Here is a 21,192-nt window from a genome sequence, read left to right as displayed (position 1 = left end):
TTTGCTAAACATTCCTCTGAAGCACGGGCAGTGTGTGTGTGTGTGAGTGTGTCTGTGTGTGAGTGTGTGTGTGTGTCAGTGTGTCTGAAAAGGACCCCAATGAAAGGAAGGAATGAGAGATGCTAAACAATGCTGTGCAAAGTTGCAGACTGTTCGGCTACAGGCCAGAAAATGAATCCAATTTTTCATTCTGTCATTATAAATATTTCAGTGCAAATGGTACTGATTTTCTGCAACTGTGGTTAAGCAAAGGGCCTCCGAGTGAATATTTAAGGGGGAAAAAAAAAGAGAAGAAGAAAAAGAGGGAAGGGAAAAAAAGAAAAATAAGAGGGAGGGGGAAAATTAAGGTTAGCAACCAATTAATTTCAAACTTTCAGTGTTAAAGATTCTGGGAAAAAATCTACAGCGATGCAGCATGTGACTCGAAGGAGGGAAAAAAACATTTACTCTGCTCTTCTTCTGACAGTTTCTCATAAAATATCTGCAGTCCATCTATCTTTTAGTACTCCAGGCTCCTCTGGAGAGCAGAAAATAGTAGTTTAAAGCTCACTTCAGTGCCAGTCTGCGGGAGATTGCTTTCCACAGGACCCCTGCTGATGGAGGCCTAGGGGAAGAGGCCCAGGAGTTATTCAATCAGTCCAAGGCTCTGGGGCGGCCAGGGCTCCTTTGAGGGCTGATTATAAAGCTGCCCTCCTGTTGCCTGCCTCTGAACAGAACGAAATGAGCAGCCTCTTGCTGAGCAGATTCTGCAAGAAGGAATTTCACCTGTCATGGAGTTTGTCAGAATTTCAAGATTTATCTTGGTGCAAAATTAATAAAGTACCAACTAGGATTTCAGCCTGACTACTCAGCTGTGTCATCTCAAAGTGATCTTTCACCTAAGAAAACCTGGACACAGAGCTACTGAAGTCATTCTTGCCCTACTTTTGCTCAGGAGCTTTGGTGGATGCTACAGCTGAATAATAAAATGATTAGAGGTGGATTTCCTGACAATTACACCCAACGTCAAGTGCTGGGTGGGTGCTACTGTCCTAGCGCGTGACCTTCCACCTTACTTCGGTGGTTACTAATCTCCCTGGAATAAGCTAGAAATCTGAAATAGAAAAAAGATCATTTCTGCAGTTTATAACTTAGCAGGTCCCTTATGGCAGCACATCTGTTAAGTTCATACACTGGTATTCCAGGTCTGGATTTGATTTATAACTTTTAACGGAATACAAACAACAGACTACATGAGATTACATCCAGTGAAACACTGCAAATTAATATTGCCGTGACAGTCAAGTACATGGTCTTTTAACCATATTCTGAGTTTAATGTTGTGGTAAAGTGCCAGGTTGATAAAGCATCATCTAAATCTCTGTGAGCTGAGTGCAATTCTTTCGAAGCTAGATAGTCTCACCCGTCTTCTGACAGTGCCTTACAGCAATAATAATAATAAAAAATCTTCACAGACTACGTGTTTAGTTAAGACTGAACTAGATTATAGCACTTGGTCACATGAATTTCGAGTCTCAGGTAGCCAAGCAGCCTACAAAAGAGCTTTTCAGTTAGGAGAGTAGATCAACTTGGAGAAAATAAAATTCAACTGATGGGTAAATAAATATTATTCAATTTACAATGCCATTGGTTCAGATCTTGACATGGAAAGACAGAGATCCACTGTACCAAGAAACTGTAAAACGTGCCTAGATTGGGAAGAAAGATGCATTTGCCACCAACAGCTCTTACCCTGAGCTGTGACAATTTCTCTGTACTGTTCAAAGCTGTTTGCTGTTTGAAGCAACAAATCTACCCTTCTGTCTGCTCCCCAGCATTTTCTAACCAGAGCTTAAAACAAATGGTAACGTATCCTTTGCCTGCCTCCTCACCCTTCAACGACAATTCAGCATTAATACACATCATAAAGGCACCTTTACCAGGCACCAGTAGTGTGACAGATTTAACACCAAGAGATCTCACAGTAAAGTGGGAGAGAGAAAGCACGCAAGTGAATGCACAGATGGTGGGAGGGGACACAGGGTGCTCTCAGCAGGTTACAGTAGAGATGCATTAACTCCACAGAGGGATAAGGGCTTCCCACCAGTACAGTCATGAATTATAACTGAGCATGGGAGTGAGTTCTTAGTGCCTGTCTCACAGCAAATATACTGTTCCATTTTCCTGCACAATCACCTTTCACCTTTACAAATGCAAAGCCAAGCAAAATGCACCACTAATATTTAACAATATCACAGGTTCGTTATCTTACACAGCACACATCTACACACAAGAAGTATGGGGGGAGGCAGAGCATTCACTGACACAGCGTATCCCCGAGCAAACTTACACACCCATGATCCATGACTGTGCCTAGTGATTCTCCTGCAAAATGAGACTATAACAACACAGAAAAACAACCAAAGCTGCACGTAGAAATGTGTGGAACTCAGCAGTATTGGTTCATGAGAACTGAATCATCTCTGTCTCCCTTCCTTTGTTAACAGGGTGGAGGACACTCAATTTCAGCTTTGGACACAAAGGAAGCTCAACTTAAAAAAAAAAGAAATCACAAGAGCCTGCAAAATTCCACTTTTTTCCCATCAAAAATGTTTATGCCTGGTTTGATCAAAGCATGGTAAAACCAACTCCAATAACAGGTAGAAATGCTAAACCTAAAAGCTGCTTCTTCTGGTTGGGGGACACACATGTTTTTTGCAACATACACTTCCAGCTGTGTAGCTTCTCTGCACCACAGTTTTTTTCACTCATGTTTAGAATGGGGTGGCCCAATGATGCTCTTACCCTGCACCCGACAGAAAAAAACAAAAACAAAAACAAAACCAAAACCCCAACCAACCAACCAAACAAAAAACCCCCACAAAGTAAAGGAAAAAAAAGGAAAAAAAACAAAAGAAAAAAAACCCCAAAAACAAAGTAAAGGAAAAAAAAAAGGAAAAAAACAAAAGAAAAAAAAAAAGAAGAAAAAAGCACCACTTTTGAGCCAAATTTGCTGTTTACTGGAGTGTCTCTTTATGAATCACTGACCACACCTTGTTTTCCCAAACTATCTGCACCTCCTCCCTAGGGGAATTCTTCCCCTCCCAAATTTCCTCCTACTCAATGAACCTATCAATGGAGAAAACTTGCTCTTTTTGGCAGCTGAAAATTTGACCAGTTTTAAAGGATTAATTTACCATGCCTTTCACTTTCGTTTAAGTCCTCAGTGTTCCTGCTCTAAATGACGGCACGGCAAGCATTGCTTTTAAGCAGTATTCATCTTGCTTAACACATCTCAGCCTTTTATAGACGGCTGCTCTCTCTCCAACAATGGAGCCTTACTCCTTTATAGCTTGGGGGCAGAGACTCTCACTAGCTGTAGACTTGCTGCAAATATCACAATAAAGGACACAAATGTGAATTTCTTGTAAAATACGGGTTGGCTCTGGAGGTACCTTGCTTTAGAAAACTCTGTCAAGAGCAAATAATATATCTTTCTCCAAAATGCACAGCAGCCACACATTTGAAAGAGCTTTTCCAAGTGATCTAACATGTCAATGGAATCAGGATGCTTGTAAATTTTACACTCTTCTCTCCTTTGGGTCTCTGATCAATATTTTAGCTTCTTTCACACTTAATATCCTCAATGCTAGTTTGGCAGCATGTCTTGTGGAACTTAAAAAAAAAAATCCCTAAAACCTGAGGAGGTGCTCTGTGGTGGAAGAAGGTAGGGCTTGAACTACAGGTCTTAAGAGGCAGCAGTTTTGCTGCTACCAAACCCCTGTATCTATGCTTTGGTACACTGAAGACATGGAGGAGTGAGGATGCTGGGAGCAGCAACAACCTTGTGCCAGTGCTGTGGAGGGAAGTGGGGGCAGACCTGGAGCTGCAAACTTCCAGTGATAACCGTGTGCCACCACTCGTTGGGAAATGACAGGACCAGTGGAGAGTGGAGCCAGGAATAAGGAGCTTATTCATGGAGATGGAGTGAGGGGGGCCAGCAGCGGGGTAGGGGGAAGGGAAATCAGATTTGCAGAACTGGCCATGAAGCTCCTCAATACACCATAGCTGGATGCTTCATAAAGTCACACTGATGGCAGTCCCGGAGATGGCCATCTGTTGTCAGCTCTGGGCCAGATGAAAGATAATATAATGGCAGCTACTGGTAGCTAACAGCAGGGCAGTTGTAGGAAGGAATGTGTCCTAGAATGAAGAAGTGGTGCTTCCTGTTTAGCACAGAAAATCAGTCATCGATATCAACTACATTAGCAAGAAATTAATGGATGGACAATTAAGAGAACCAAACTGATCTACCAGGGAAATTATTCATATGCAGAGTGCTTATTTCTTCTGCTTACTCCAGGTGTATGTGCCAACTGATCTGACTAATGGCAAGGTGTAGGCTGAAACATTCAGGGCACAGATGATAAAACCTCATTTTCTGCAAAGGGCAGAATTCCATTTCTAATGATTATCTGTGGGTCAGGGAATACATTTACTGCTTTCCCTGCCCTCAGTCTATGACAGGATTCTCTGATGTTCGCTGAGGTTTCTGTAAGGACTGAGGGTAGAAATTGGCCTTCATGTAACAACTGAACTTCCCCCTATTATTACTATGATTTATTTTTACATTATAAACCTTATCATTATTACCAGCATCACCCAGAAGAAAAAATGTTTGCTTTCCCAGGCACTATTATTTCTATCTTGTTTCTTTCTTTGTCCCATAATCTCCTTTCTGCTTCTCTTCTACTCATCTGCTTTTTGTTCCCTTCCTCTTCTGCCTTCCTATGCCTTTTTCTTTCTGCAGCAACTTTTGATTTGCTTCTTTAGGCTGAAATCTTGCACACCTCACTGTTCTATTTGCTAAAAAACCTCAGAAATTATGATTTTAATGTTGACATGTAACATCACTGATACGTTTCAGAGAAAACATTTGCTGCTTTCAGACTGGAAACCATGAATTTAATTTAACATTTTTGCATGTCGTAAGGATTTGCAGTCATAAGGATTACAAACTGTACCTGATTCTGCAGAATCTGTTCAAAATAGACCATATGAGTCAATTTGGAGAAGAGATGCATGGGTTACTTTTTAATAGGTACTTACATTATACAAAAAGAATCCTTACAAGCATATAAATGGGAAGAAATAGGCAAAATAGGGACATATATTCAAGCACACATGATTTTGGGTATGATTCTATCCCCTAGAAAGAGAAGGAATATAAATTTTTGCTTATTTTTGAATAGGAACTTCATGAGTGTCACTCAGGACAGTATATTTACTTTTCAGTTCTTTACCATTTTATCGTTCCTTAAGTCTGAGTTTCTTTTCAAGATTAAAATGTGTATTTAAATGTAATATCCATCACTTAAGTGCTGTACAGTCTTTGCCAATTAATTCTGTATTTTCATCAATAATGTTACTCAAGCATCTGAAAAAATAAACCCATAATTGTTATTCAATTGCTCCGGAAATGTAAGGAATGTTCTCCCAGGGAACGTATAAGGGATGTAGTGAACACATTGTTTCCTGCTTATTTCCAGGAAAAAGTATAGAAAATTTCACAGTATGGTATGTAGAATTACTCATATATGAAGTATGTGGAAGCAAATAAGACACGTTATTACTAAGCTCATCTTTGACAAGCACTATTTATTGAAATCAAAGTGGTCCATGAAAAATTCTGGCACTTAGGGCTTGGTGGGGTTTGCAATGTGCAATAAATATTCATGAGCTAATGAACTACCCACCAGGAGTGTTTACATTTGAATAGGCCAATCAAAGGTGGGTGAACCCACAAGGTCCAAACCTGGAAATTTCTTATTTAGAAAAGAATTACTGCATGAAAACCTAATGTGGCCATAATACCCCTCCATCCCCAGGAGGAAAGGGGCACTGGAAGGGAATTCAAAGAATTTCTTTTTGTATTTAAACTTTGTTTGACATTGAAGCAAAAGACTTGCAGGGGAAACACTTAGAAGGTATGTCCTTAAAGAGCTAATGCATGAGTGCCTCCACCTTGTTTCTCTTGATTGCCTTTTTGAGAAAATTTGCTAAGAAAATAATTCTGCCTTCTAGGGGGAAAAAGTCTCAAATCTCAAGAACACAAGTCTGATTTTTTTAAATCTTGAAAGACATGGAAAGATACTCAATGCACATACTGATGCACACATATCTATCTGAAACAGAATGCACAGTAAGGGCTCAAGAATAAAGCAAACTTGCAATGCATGCAGCTCAGTCTAGTCCCTTAAAACACAAACATTAATTACAACCCTAGTATCTCTGGAAAACAAATTATCATCATTCTCACTCACAAGATGGAGAGTGTGCTTGGTTATGTGGGAGCAAGTTAGTACCTGACCTTACGAATGAATCCAACACTTCTGACTCCTAGGCATTTGCTCTGAGAAAAGCAACCTGACTGTCTGCTAAGGACTAGGGCCAACATTAATGAAAGTGATGCCTGTACTTATGCATCAAAAATGTTTTGTTGAAACTTCAAACAAGGCTATCTATGGCTTCTCAGCACCTATGCTTTTTATCAAGGTTCCTAACTTCAGGCATATTTGACCTGATTTCCTGATGTACTCAGCACCAGCATCTTGCCCTGGCCTTATCTGCAGCTGGAGGTGCTCAGCACCCTCTCAGAAATAGGCCACTGAGTGTGAAAATGCTGGCCTAAAGCTTTGACTGTTAATTGGATTCCAGGTAGGCTTCTTTTTAAGAAGAGCTGACAAAGTTATTCCCTGCTGGCTCCTGGCCTTTGGGGCCTAGAAAGCCAGTATCTATGTTCCACTCCTCACCCTAAGAGCTTGGGGACCTAGAAATGCCAAAACTAATCTCCAGTTTCACTTAAAAAATGTTTTGAGGCCTTTTCTTTGTGAAGAAAACATCCTGCAGGTTTGAAAGTTTTGTGCCTGTTTTTGTGTAAAGAGCATAAATTATTCACAGTCTCCCCTACTGTTGGGACCTACATGGTACACAGACTCAACTACTGTGGGGGCCTTGGCAAAACAATCCTAGATGGAGGTAGCTGTGCCACTGCTGCTATGGCTGATGCTATTCCTACACCAACCTCTTTCCCAGCTGGCCCCAGAAGGCCTCTGCCACAAGGAGACAACCCCAGCCCAGGTTAATTAGCAGTTTTCTCTAGCTGACCCCCAAATGAGAGAACATAGTGTTTGAATCCCAGCTCTGCCACTGTCTCTGCTAAAGGTCTCAGTCAAGCCTTTAGTTCTTGAAATAGCCTAGAGCTTGCTTAGTTCTGCTCCAGCTCAGGTCAAGGGTATTTTAAAGGCTGTTTTAAAATGTTGAGTTTTTGGGAGCATTTTCCAATGCTGAGATCTTTGGAAAGTTTAACCCTTAAAGAAGTGAGGGAGAAACTAGAAGATTACTTTCAACAGTGGAACTGGAACGAGAAAATGGTAAAACTGGAAATCCAGAGAAGGACTCACATTAAGCTACATAAAACTTCCACAGACTCTTCTATACTGTCTCTGTCTTGCTTTGTTTCAGCGGCTTGTACGGGGAGCTAAAAATGTTCTCCTGCTGTTTGAAGCAACATGAGTAACATCTGCTATGAGTGCTTCACTCTTTCTTTCATCCTTTCCCTGGGGAAGGAGCTGAGTGTTTTGTTTTGGTAGAGCTGTGTTGCTGTGGGTTGGGATTTTTGGGGAAGGTTTAGAAATCTACACACAGGTATAAGTTTGTATGAGGGAAGGGAGCCTTTGGCACATGTAGGTGCATCCTGCTCTTAAAAGCATGAGTTGAGGACATCTGCCACAGTACTTAATTGCTGTGGAAGTTTGTTCCATGCTCTCACAGGCCAGTCTGTGAGGAAGTTCTAGCTCTTGAGCAAAAGTCTTCAGCTCTTTGATAGAAATGATCACAAAGCAGAATTTTGCCAACTACCACATTGTTTCCAAATGGGAAGGACTTCTCAGGTCATTTCTGAGGTGTGCTTGACCCAGTCCACCAAGAAAATGAAGGTCTGAGTCTTAGAACAGAATTGGACAAACATGTAGGAAGGCAGTATCGACAGCAAGAGAGCTGATTGAATATGCTCCTGGTCTCCTTTGCTACTGAGGGCCAGTGCTGCAGCTCTCTGCATTAGCTGGAACGTCCTACAGGCTGATGGCTCCATGCCCAGGTATTCTGTGCTGATGGAGTCCAGATGGGAAGCAGCAAGGGCGTGAATCACTGAGGCCAGGTCCCTTTTGAACAGGATGAGAAGCAACTGCTGATCCAATTATTTCTTGCCCTAGTTTTCATGTTTCTAAAGTGGGGACACTTTACTACCCCAGGGGCAGCTAATTATTAGTCACAAGAAGTTAAGGCAATGTCCTAATTCACCAAAAAGAGGTATCATTTTTGCATTGGGCAAAATGGTCCTGAGATCATGTAATCTTGGCTATCATCATATTGAAAACTAAGTATCATCACTGATAAAACACTGAAAAAAATGTACAATTATTCATCAGTTCTATTGGATATCAGTACCTCTCTGATCCAGCAACACCTGCATGGAACTAAAGTGAATTCATTCATTCACTCTGGGTAGAACCCTCAAGGGTACCTCATTCCTCCCCACAAACACCACAATATGTTGTGTCCCTGGAAGTGTTCAAGGCCAGGTTGGAAGGGGCTTTGAGCAACCTGGTCTTGTGGAAGTTGTCCCTGCCCATGGCAGGGGGTTGGAACCAGATGATCTTTAATGTCCATTCCAACCCAAATCATTCTGATTCTGTGGAATTAATACCAGCACTGAAAATAAGGAAAGAAATGGTCACTCCTCATCAGAGAAAAGAGAAGCACAAACACCAGAGCAAACATCTAAGCCTATGTCCAATAAGACTAAGGCAAAAAGGAGCAGGCACAGGAAACAGCATGTGGGCAGGAAAAAAAGTCTTAATAGATACAAATTCCTTTGTCATAATTTAATGAAAATTCAAAAGTAAACTAGTGATAAGTTTCTTTACTTCCTTATAATTAAAAAATTCAGTATTATGGACAATGGATGGAGAATACTGTTTTAGTTATACCCACCCTCTACAGAGAACTGAATGGTCCAGGTGTTCAATTAGAAGATTTTCTTTTGGGGAAAATCATCTACCTTTCAACTTCCTTATCTGATACTTGGAGATTGCACAAGCCTATTTCAGAAAACCCCTTATTGTCTTAAGCATGTCTTACTAAAACCTTTCTGTTCTAAAAAATAAACATTTTTAGGGACACAGTTTTTCAACTCCATTCCAGAAGTATAAATACACAATACAGCCTTTTAAACATGTAAGTATGAAAATTCACAACTTGAAACACTCTTAAAGCATAAACTTCTAACTGTTACAGAAGGTTTCCCTTTGCTTCCTCCATAGGCAGGTAGTATCTAAAGAAGTTTAAGGCTGGTTCTGTAGCTATTGAGCACAAAGGTGTTTAAAGGAGCCCAAAGGAAATGTCAAAAGAATCTTAAAGAGCAAATTCCTGTAAAATTTCATTATTTCAACTTGAAGGTTGAGCAATACATTGAAGGTTTGATTTTCAGGACTTGTCATTTGTTCTCTGTTCTCACTGGAATGTGGTCCTGTGGGATTGTGTTGCATTCCTAGCAAGCGTCTGGAGTGAAATAATGGAAACTTCTAAAGGGAGTCCTACTTGATTTTTACATGGAGAAGGTGAGATGAACACAGTGTGATGGGATTCTTATGTTCCTATAGTTTACTCTTTCTGAAAAGGAGCCAGAAAATGCTAAGTGAAGAATCACATTGGGCCAAACACCAAGTTAAGCACCACTATAAACCATATATTTTCTGTATGCTTGAATTCATTCCCTTAAATTATCAGCTGTACCAAACATGTGGATAGGATTTCCATGCTATTGCATTCTGCCCTGCTCTACTTTGTTCATGTTTCCACCCTGCCTTCCCTACAACCATGGAGTGCTGACCCTGCCTTCTAATCTGACACGATGAGCATGTCCTGTGCATGGGAGAAGCATGTTAGATGCACATTTTATTTAAAAAGTAAGGATTTGCTCTTGATAGAATAAACATACAGCTACACTGCAAACCCAGACACAAACCATGATAATGTGAAAGCATAGAGAAGCATAACCTGGAGGATAGTTGCCAAAGATTCCACTGCTTTAGGTGGTAGATAGCCTGAACAAAGCAATGCCTCCTAGAATAGGTTTTAAATGAGAATGGGCTGTAGATCCATGTATTTTCAGCAAAAGCAGACACCAAAACTCAGTATCTACTGCTCTACCTGAGTGCTCTGCTGCCCTTTCACCAGCCTGGGTAGGTAACTGGAGGTAAGAGCAGAAAGACAGTGATCCCAACAAATAAATGCAAATGGCATGATGGCACTGCATTTTTTAAAAAACATAATGCATTCTCCACTGAAGTAGGGCTATCCAAGTTAATGAATAATAAACATAATGAATAAAGTGTATAATATGCAAATGAATACCTCTTCCTTTTTGCAAGTGTAGATAAGCCAGAGGGAGGCTGTGACTAAGGATGTGGAGAAGGGGTCTAGTAAGAGCATTCTGCAGCATGGAACTACCAAGAAACTGTCATCTAGCCCATGCAGAGCAGAGTTTTTCTCTGTAGCAACACCCTTTTGTGCCTTTCACTAGAAAACCAGGTGCTTCAGTTATGTTGAAGTTTCAATGAATGAGGCTTAGATGGAAAGAGCAAAATTTTTTCCTTAGTCTCGGGCAGGAATAAATTTTGAGTGGAAAAACATGTGGGTTGTTTATTGCAACAAAAAAAATGAAGGCAGTTGCTTGGCAGCCCATGTATTGTGAAATGTATTTTAGGTGGGATAGATTTGTTAGGAGGTGATTGTACACATAATGATGCTCTGCGTGCTTTGCATCTTCATAATTAGTTATCTATTCTGCTTTTTAAAACACAATCCTAATTTTACTGTTAAAAGTAATTTTTACCTTGTGTTCCTGTTTCTTTTCATAAGTCTTTTGCACACCTGCACCTCCCTCCCTCCCTCCCTCCCTCCCTTCCTTCCTTCCTTCTTCTCTCTATCTCTCTCTTTGTCTCTCTGTCTCTCTCTTTCTCTCTCTCTCTCTCTCTGTCATTTTGTTTCCCATTAATAAACAGTATCATTACAAATTGGACAACGGCCCACAAAAAGACATTCATTTGACCCTATTTTTATTCCCCATCATGTCAAAAGAGAAATTCTGTCTACTTCCCCTCTCTGCCATCACTACACTCCTACTTCAGTGCATAGCTTTTCACATTTAAAGACAAAAGAATACATTTATTTTCCACTTCACTGTTTTACTAAGCATTTTATGGCTATCAAGCAGAAAAATGGGATGCCCATTTCTCTCTCCTAGAGAATACCTTGAGCTGCAACAACCTATAGTGCAAGAATCCTGAAATTCAGCTCTGTACCAGGTGGCTTTCTGCCAGCACCTTTTTGAAGCTGCATGGGTTGAATCACCTGCAATTTCTGTTGACCTTCTCTAATTCCCATCCTAATGATAAGCAAGTATCAGAGGAGGTCATGGCAAGTACAGCTTTGAACTCAGCCATAAAATACATAATGCTATTATAACCCTCAGGTAACAAGTGGGGTACCTGCAGCTCTGTTTGGAAGAAGAACTTCTGTGGACACTGTGTGCAGTCATAGATCTTGTCCTCTTGTCCATGGGCTGAGAAAATATGCTGCTGCAACTTGTTTGCTTGGACAAACACTGAAATATGAGACAGAGAACAAGCTTTTCATTATTTCATATCGTAAGTGAAGACTTGTTTTAAACCTTCTCCCAATAACTTTGAGCAATTCCAGGACTTAAAATTAGTTAAGTGCATTTGGATTTCACCTTTCACTGTTGCTATAATGCATACCAATGAATGTAATTTATCTACAAAGTGTGATGCTTCTTTTAAGACAAATGAATTGAAACACATCCCTGATGTAAGGGAAAAAAACCCAACAACTGACCAAGAAAAAAAAAAAGGCCCTGTCAGGGCAACCAATGAAGATTTCAAGTACAACGTATCTGAAAATGCCATTTCCTGTTCAGAATTATTTCTTCATGCTTACTGCACTTTGATTGAACACACACAAAACTTATTTCCTAGCAACCAACAGGTTTGAAAAGCACAGATGCCAAAGTCCTGTTTACTCTGTGTGCCTAAAGTTAAAGCTAACAAACAGCTCTGTATTTAAATGTGTTAATGCTAAAAATTATATCCCACAGCTATACTGGGGCAATGTCTATAAATGCGAAACAGAACTGCAGGTAAATTCTCTTTGGATACTTTAAGATCAACTCTGCCTACACACTGAATGCAAGGGTTTCAATAATATAAACATGTTCAATTTTAATGACTACAAAACAAGGCCCTAAGACTGTGTAACAGTTTACCTAGGAGACATACTATTAATAATTAAATTGTATATGCCAGAGGCAGTGTTTGGGTTGGCAGCACTGACTTCTGATGGATGCCTGGTGCACTGTGACCTAAAAAAGTTTGCATCTACAATATTAATCTGTATAGGCAGGGAAAGGATTTATTAAAGATGCTGGCATTTGACTTTGACTCCACTCCTAATCATTAAAATTATTCTAATTGCAAGGCAACAAAAAACATCAGAATATTGTTCTTCTGAGTCATACATTTTAATCACATTTCTCATTACTCTAGGAAAAAAAAAGATCAGATTCCATTTCCCATATAAAACTTATATTGGTGATTTTTACTTCTTGTTAATATTCTAGCAAGATGTGCTGAAGTAATTTAATGGCATATTGCTAATAAAGCATCACTGTTTATGATTAATGCTCACTGTCTATTTACCCCATCAGCAAAAAGCAAGAAGTATTTTGCACAGATTGGAATCGACTTATCTCCATACTCTTTAACACATTTTACAAGGATGTGGCTCAGAAATGGAAGGATTAGTTTTACCAGGCGTCTTGGTCACATGGAGAACCCTCAGTGGGTACTCTTTACATACGCAAGTTTTTATGTTGCATTTATAACACCCCAAACCTAGAAACTGAAGATCCATGACAGTACACTAAGAAAAGGTCACACCATTATGTGTAAAGAAAAATAAGGAAAAAATATAGTAGAATCAGTAGTAAAACTAAAAACTTGAAGAAATGCCTAACTGAAAGAATTATTGAACACAAACACTTTACAGACAAACTGTTTCTGGTGATACTACCCACGCTTAGAAAAGCTGTGTAGTGAAGAGGAACTATATATTTTTTTTATTTTCAACCCACAGAAATGTGTGAAACCTGAACACAGTGAGGTAATAATCATCACCAACCACTGTATCTGAAAGATGAAAAATTCACATTTAATTTTCCTCTGTAGCACTCGCTTAGGTTTCACTGGGCGTGGAGCTGCCAAACAAAGAGAAGGAAAATGAAGGTATTAAAGGGTCTATTTGCTTATCAATGAAAATCCTTCACTTCCATTAATGGAAAACAGAAACCTTGAATGGCTTCCAGAATTAGCATGCCATTGATGTGTGAATACCCAAAGTGTGTTTTGTCATGTTTGTGATTATCTTTGATTTTCATCTTTTAAAGCAAAATTGGGAATGCAAGCTACATATTAGCACTCATGTTTTAGGTTATCATTTTATGAAATGTTCCATTAAGAAGTCCTTAAAAAAACTCACAACAACTCAGTAGGCATCCTTTTAATGTGTTTTCATTTCCAACAACAGCGTTTTTCTGTTCTTCATTATGGCCCAAATACTGCAGTGCTTAGCCCTACTGGGTCAAGTTATTTTCTCACTTGGGTTTTACTACTGAATAGCACCACTGACTTGGGGAGGATTATTCCACACTTGGACTTGAGTCAGGGGAGAGCAGAACTTGACTTGTGGCAAGACAGCATGGTTTGCTTTCTAAAGCACATTATAAGGGTGTTTCTTCTCACCACAGCCAACAAACACACATGTGGGCTTTCTTACCCCATCAGAGGAGAATGCTGCTGCACAGGCTATGCCTGGGAACTGGGGCCAATATCTGCTTTGAGTTTTATTGGTTTAGATGAAGCATCTGTAGCTTTAAAGCACAAATTTATGGACAGTTTTAACCTTGGTAGGTTTGAAACCTGGAAGTAATAAATGTGATACCATGGAAGGTAACAGACTACCACTTCTGTAATTATAAAAAACTCAAACTTCCACTAGAAGAGCTTGAAATGCACTTCTTACAGATGGATGACTGACCTTCCAAGGAGCTCGGCCTTCTAAATGATTTCCAATCAATATTACTAATGACCAAAATGTAATGTTCCCTCCTAAAACTGACCTAAAGCCAGCACATGGGACAGTTTTTCAGGGAGTTCTGCAAGGTCAAGCTAAGGGCAAGACTGGGACAAGCGGTGATGGGCTCCTACCTGTAAAGCACACTGGACATTTGAAGGTGCCTCCCATGCCTTCAAAGCTGTGCTCTATCAGGTGACACTGAAGTTTGGCAGGAGAGTCGAATGTCTGATTGCAGAGCTTGCATTCATGGTTCAGTCCTTCATCTGCAGGAGAAATCAAAGGAAAATTGAAATTCACCCTTACAACGAGAAAGTCCAAAACAATCTGTGAACTGGAGAAGCTTTTTGTTTTCCTAAGCTCAGGAAACTGGATGCCCCTCAGAACCTACACTTGCTGAAGTGTTTTCTTACCCAGAACATATCCAAAGCTTGACGAGGCATTAAAAGCACAGATTTTCCACTTACAATTAGCACTAAGCAGGAATGCAGAGCATTAGCTTTCAGTAGGAAATGATGACTATGACCTGGAACATCATTTCTTAGCAGAGCCACCCAGTCACGACCAAGTACATTTACCAAACAGCACGTGAGGAATTTAATGCTGCTCACACATCATCCTGTCTACCATGGGTAAGAACTCTGAATGCCATTTTTGGCACTCTGGCTGAGGTGGAGTTTCTTGTAACCAGCGTGAGAAGGGTGGGTAGTTTATACCCTCACATCACTCCTACTCCACATTCCCAGTCCCGTGGGCATACATGAAACCTTTCGCAAGCTACAGGATTTCAAACCTCCCTTTCTGACAATCCTGGATTTTTTTCCCCCTCTTTATTTGCATTTCTCCTCTGAACAGCCCAGAAAAGTCCCCGAGTGCCTTCTGACGCTGCTTTCCCGTCCACGTCCTGTGGCTTTAAAACCCTTCCCGCTCCCCGCCGCTTGTTCCTCTGCTTCCTCCCATTGTCCTCCAAGGCCGGCTGGTGCCTGGCACCAGGTTCCCTTCCTGAGGGTGCTGCAGGATTCATCCACTCCACCATGAGGGCAGTCAGCGGCTGTCCTACTTAGAAACAGTTGCTAGGTAAGAAGTGGCTTCCAGCCCTGCTGCAGAGGCCTCAATTCCCACAGCGCCGCTTAGAAAAGGTCCTTCTGTATGTCACCAGTGTGCTACACGAGTAGCATTGATCTCGCAGGTAAATACTGTATCTGATTATTAAAAATCAAGGGGGAATGGAGTGCTTGGTGGCTGGCACAGCTCCCTGCCATTTCTCAGTTGGGAAGGAACGATTTAGGAGGAAGCCCTGGTGGTGCTGAACACCTAAATGCCCGGCTGCCAGCCTCCTGTGGGACACAGCACTGCCTGTAGTGACAGTCAGTGACTCTGGTGACGGGCATTTGCCAAGGATGGCGAGAGCACAGACAGTGCTCTGCATCCCACACGACAATCCTTCCCACTGGTGTAAAGAGAGCATGGCATGGTGCTCCTGCAGATGAGTGGGGGCACATTCCTGCCCCAAATGACCCTTATAAGAATTGAAAAAATGTCAATGGTAGCTCCCAGCTTTCACTTCTTGTTAGTCTAAAAACAAAATTTGGGCTTTGCGTAAGTCTTTACGCATTTTTAGCCAAAGAGGGGGAATTAGACAGTGTGAGCTAAGCCAGAGGGTGGTGGCCATTCTGCAGGTGAGACTACCAGAAGTTAACATTGTGTGGTTCCTCTGAGGTGTCAGAGTTTTCACAATGAAAAGGGACAGACAAAACTCAACAAGGACAAAGGTTTACACAAAATTACACCACTCCCATGCAGACACAGCAAACTTCAAACTTACTTTCCTTTTCCACCCAATCCTTCCTGGAAGCGGTGTTCAATGTTTCTGACTACCTCTGTTGCACATAGGTAGAGCCTTATAAAGTAAGGGCCTTGTTACCCTTGTAAAGTCATGGCTCAGGCTTGCTACTTCGGCTCAGTAGACGGGAACTACGGGAGAGTGACTCGGCTGGAATAGGGGTGGAGAGATGTGACAGATGTGAGAGATGTGCTGTGTGACTGCTGCACGTCAGCATCGTGGTGTATGGTGGTTGGCTGACTTGGGCTTGTTGTGCCTTAAAACTCTGTAAACTGATAACTAGCTAACTGCTTAAAAAGGCCTGGTTTTTGCAATAAAGCGGCTCTGCTTTGCACCTGCCTGGGGACTTTGTGTCGCTCTGCATCATCACATACCTCTACATGCTGCAGAGCTTTTAGAGGGTGTGAAATGGAAGGCCTGCTCCGAATGTCAGCTGAAAAATGTTGGTGGTCCTGGCAGTCCCCTGCCCACAGACTGTTGCTGCTGAAGTGCCTGTCTCTGTTACCTACGTGAGACAGAAAAATTTGACTACCAGCCTGGCTTACCAGGCATCAATTTATAGGTGGATCCACTGAGGACAGCTGTCAACACAAACTCAGGCAAAGGCTCAGGTCCATCTCAGCTGTTTTGACGCCATGGCCTCTCTGGAGAGACTGGAATATGGCAGCAAGAGAGCACAGGCTGCTGAGGTACATGTTCCACCCAGTCATATACACTGGTAGTCAAGTACAATGGCTGATAAAATCCTTTGCAAACGACTCCCAGGGGAAGGTTAAGCGTGGGTGACACTTTCTCACCTTGTGGGTGACATCTTTGGTAACTCTTCATAAAAAAATTAAAAATGATTTATCAAATATATGCTAACTACTTCATTAGCAAGGAAAATTTTAGTGGATTATCAAGAGTTGCCTGGGATTTGGCATTTTCCACCATCACTGACAAACCCTTCCAGTGTGTTCTGCCTTTGCTACTGCTGAGAGAGGACAAGGACGGCCCATGCAAGCACCACCAAGGGAAGCATGAAGGAAAAGAACCTGGCATACTCCAGTCTGTAGATCTAAGAGACACAGACACATCCTCCAAGGCAGGTTGTAAGCTGTGTTCTTCCAACAGGCAGCAACACACAAGCTGCGGGCAAAGCTGCAGAGCAGCATCCTGAAAAGAGGAGGAGGGCTCAACAAATCTTACATAAATGCCTCTTCTTTCCTGAACTTGCTAATTTGTTATGAGGGCTGTACAGACTGACACACAATATTTCTCCTATATGCATATCTTTGCTGTGGTCATTACTGATCAGATAGTTCTGGAGATGATGAAAGTTCCCCAAAATGGGCAGTTACAAGATAGGAAGCCTGTGAGGTGAAGTTTCTCCATCAACCTGTTTGTGCTGATACACACAGTCAAAGCCATTAGGACAAAGGCAGCTCCATCTCAGGATCTTGCACAAGTCAAGGTGAAGATAATCGATGACAATTCTCACATCACAGAGTTACTGTTGGCAAAGTGTAAATGAACCATGCTAATCATTCTTGAGCATGGGAACACAGAACAGGAGTTCTTCAAACATTCCAAGGAAGAATGACTTCCGAAAAAGAAATATTTTTATATGACACTACAGAAAACAGAGAAGGCTTTCTTTTGTCTTTCCCTTACCTTAGTTGATGAAGAAAAAAGTAGGAAGAAAGGCATGCACTCCTGATGCTGAAGCAAAATTAATTTTAATTACACAGAAATTGTACTTGTTCAAGAACTGAACCCCATTAAATGTGACCCTTATTGTATTTCCCATATTACTCAGATCCAAGGTGATCTCTGGGTCACAAACATCAAAATCACTTTGATTATTCAATGCTGAAAATATGATTTTCCTAAAGGCTTATAAACAGGGTTTGAAAAATCCCCTCACCCACTCGCCTGGGGCAGATAAAAAACTTCCCCAGGCAAGAGACATCAATTTGTGCAGAATCTGAGCTTTCTCTTAAAAATAAAATGCTTTTAGTCTCCAAGTTCTAAAGACCATATTTAAAGTAAGACTACATCTGTATAACTAACAGAATAATATTTTTCCTAAGTCCCACTATTTTCACCCATTTTGTGCACACCACCAGCTTTGTTACATCCTTGGAACAAAGGGCAAGGTTCCAGTCCTTGAGTTCAAGAATGTGAGACCAACCATGATTTACATTTAAGGAGGACAGCTAAGGGTACAGAATTGGCAGAAGAGTCAGGAGTCCTGGCTTCCATTCCAAACTCCAACATTGACATACTCTTATCACCTTGAGCATGACAGTGTTGCCTCTGTTTCTCAGACTACCCATCTTTAAAAAAGAGTTACTAATTTTTCATTTCTACTTTAACAGGCTGACCTAATTACTATCCCTTATGGCTTTTAATACAACCAAGACAGTGGAGTGGGAGAAGAGTCCAAGACTCTCTGCCATACTCAGAAGACCCAGAATCACTGCCATGTGCCTTTGAAAAGGTTTAAGATTATATTTTTTGACACACAACTTGCCTGGATCACACAGCACTGTGGAAAGATGAGGGAACAAGGCTTTGTCCCTGTTCTCCACTCTCCATAGACAATTTAAAAGCATGGCCAGCCTTTTATCTCCCTCTGGCATGAAAGAGCCAGGATGTGGCAAATCTTGCAAAGGTGCCAGATGTGGAAAGAGGATGCAAAAGGCTTTGTTTACACAGTAGCCCCTGTCTAGCTCTCCATGTTTAGCAAACAATTTGATAGGGTGCTGTGGAAGTGCAAAATATGATATCATTAATAAATAAAGGGCCAGTGAAATGTCACATTTTCAGTTTCCATTTGGGATAAATCTGAAACGGAATGGAGTGTCAGATATAGTCCAAAGGGCTCTCCTTCCCTGCAGAATAGAGCTGCTGCTCTTTGCTCTTACTCAGGCAGAAAAAAAAAATCTAAAAAAAGTGCTGAGCAGCTTTAAAAAATTCAATCAAAATAATCTGCTCTTTGGAAAGGTGGCGGCTGACAGTAATTGGAAAATACTGTCTGACTCATTTATTAAAGTGAGATTCAGAGTCAATTGATTTAATAACCATTAGAATATTCTATTAAAGATATAATAGGTTGGCACAGCCCTATTTTTTATTAAGAGTTATAGGTAAGAAACAAGCAATGCTATGGAATTTTAGACAACTGCTGTATGGATTAGACTAAAAATATGGTTTGCAAAATAGGTATAAAAGCAGCAAATATCAGGAGGAGGAATAAGAAAGTACATTACAGTGCAAATGAGTTAGCTGAAGGATGAAAAAGAAATGAACCTTTAATACAAAGCCTGCACTTTTCCAAATCTAACAGAAAACTATGCACTGCATTCCCTGGTGTGGTACATCATAAAACAAGTCAGCACGTCCTTCACATTATGGACCCAACAACGCCACAAGGAAGGCAAGAACAAAGTACCCACTGTACAGCACAGAACTGGTGCTTACTGTTGCCCTTACGTGGTTTGGATATGAGCTTGGACATGATTAAGACCTCGCAAGATGGATGGAAATGGTTTACCCACTGCTCAGAGTCAAATAAGTTTGATGCATGCAGAATTTCTGCATAAGTAAATTGGTTTCCATTTGTAATCTTTATTCAGATAGTGGGAAAATGTAAACATGAATCAATTCCAAATAAATGCGTTTCATATTCATATAAATGTTTAATATTTACACAAATATTAAATGTTTCAATGCAGGAAGGTAGATTTTAATTGAGGTGCAGCCCATTACCTCAGCAACGAACGTGACAACCAGCTGTAAAAGCAAATTTAATCAGTCTTCGTGCTGAGCATATACTCGTATTTGGGGATCCTCTTTGTATTGGCTACCCATGGACTGCAGAGTTACTGAGCAACTTGTCCATCAGGCAGGATGCTCCCACTTGCACCTTCCCCAGAGCCAGTGCTCTGGGTGACCCGGCCCAATTTGTGTTACCAACTCAAGGCACAACGTGCTCATTTCATGGAAGGCCCTGACATTTCAATATACACTTTAAACAAGTAGAACCCTTTAAGCAGCCTCTAGACTGTGTGTCCCATGTTTATGCTTCTTGCTCTTCAATAAAAACAAAACTAGAGCAGCTACAAGCAAATGTTCACTGGCTGACTTACATGCAGCTGTTAAGTCAGTAACCACTGGGGGCCCTCTTATATTGTCTGATCAACACTACAGCCATTACCCAGCACCAATTTGTAACAGTTTATAAGTAACTCTTTCTCTTATTCACCCTCGAGATCATCCAGAAGGGTCCTAGTGCTGTCTACTCTGAATAAATCTATAGGCAAGGGTCCTAGGATGAGGATGTCCTCCTGGTAAATCATCACACGGCTGGGCCCATGCTCAAAAGCATCTGCTAAGAAGACACGTAAACTCTGCCCTCCACACACAACATAGGAATGAAATGGCCTGCAGGTTCTGTATTTTTTTAATGTCTCAAACATGCACCGCTCCCACATTCAATGTATTTTCTTTGTAATTTTTTTTACCGAGCAAACCATGCCCCTAAACCAATTTCTCCTTCTTCACATTGCTTTCACTCTTCCCTGAGCTAATTCTGCAGCACACATTTATAAGCCAGAGATCTGAAGAGCGAGGAAGCAATGCCATGGATGACAGCTAACCCCTCAGCTACATCTCACACGGAAAACAGGGGAAGGACAAAAAACACCACCCAGCACTGTAATTTCTGGTGTACAGCCATCCATGCTTCCTAGCTTATAGTGCTGTCCTTGCCTGCATCTTTTAAATTCTACTGGTGTCACACCTACACAACCATCAGCCTCAGTGTGCCACTTCAGACAACCTCATTCCTGCTCAGAATTTGGTTTTAGGGCCTACTGTGGCATGTATGTGCATGACATGTACCTTCACATGCTGAAGAACAAATAACAGCTCTTGCAAGCCTGGAAGCTGAAATGGAACAGTACCTGAACTCTCCAGCACCTCGTTCATAATTTCTCTCCGATTGTACTAATGCTTCTGCCATTTTCAATTCCTCAAACATTATCACAATCCCTCAAATGAGAAACATGATCCACCGTTGTGTAAATTTTGGAAGCTGACATGAGAAGAATGGG

The 21,192-nt window shown here is 41.1% G+C and overlaps 1 protein-coding gene across 11 annotated transcripts in view; it reads right to left on the bottom strand.

Moving 5' to 3' along the window:
- ZNF521 (zinc finger protein 521) overlaps positions 1-21,192 on the bottom strand; it is a 230,549-nt gene that overhangs the window by 14,579 nt on the left and 194,778 nt on the right. For all 11 annotated transcript variants that reach the window (XM_063395258.1, XM_063395282.1, XM_063395195.1 and 8 more), the window contains 2 exons: positions 14,385-14,516; positions 11,592-11,707 (listed from right to left, as the gene is read on the bottom strand). In XM_063395258.1, the coding sequence (XP_063251328.1) occupies positions 11,592-11,707; positions 14,385-14,516 (248 nt within the window). The remainder of the gene's footprint in view (positions 1-11,591; positions 11,708-14,384; positions 14,517-21,192) is intronic.

Source organism: Prinia subflava, chromosome 1 (genome assembly GCF_021018805.1).
Source record: "Prinia subflava isolate CZ2003 ecotype Zambia chromosome 1, Cam_Psub_1.2, whole genome shotgun sequence".
In the NCBI taxonomy this organism is placed as follows: Eukaryota; Metazoa; Chordata; class Aves; order Passeriformes; family Cisticolidae; genus Prinia; species Prinia subflava.
This window is presented reverse-complemented; position numbering and strand designations above follow the sequence as displayed.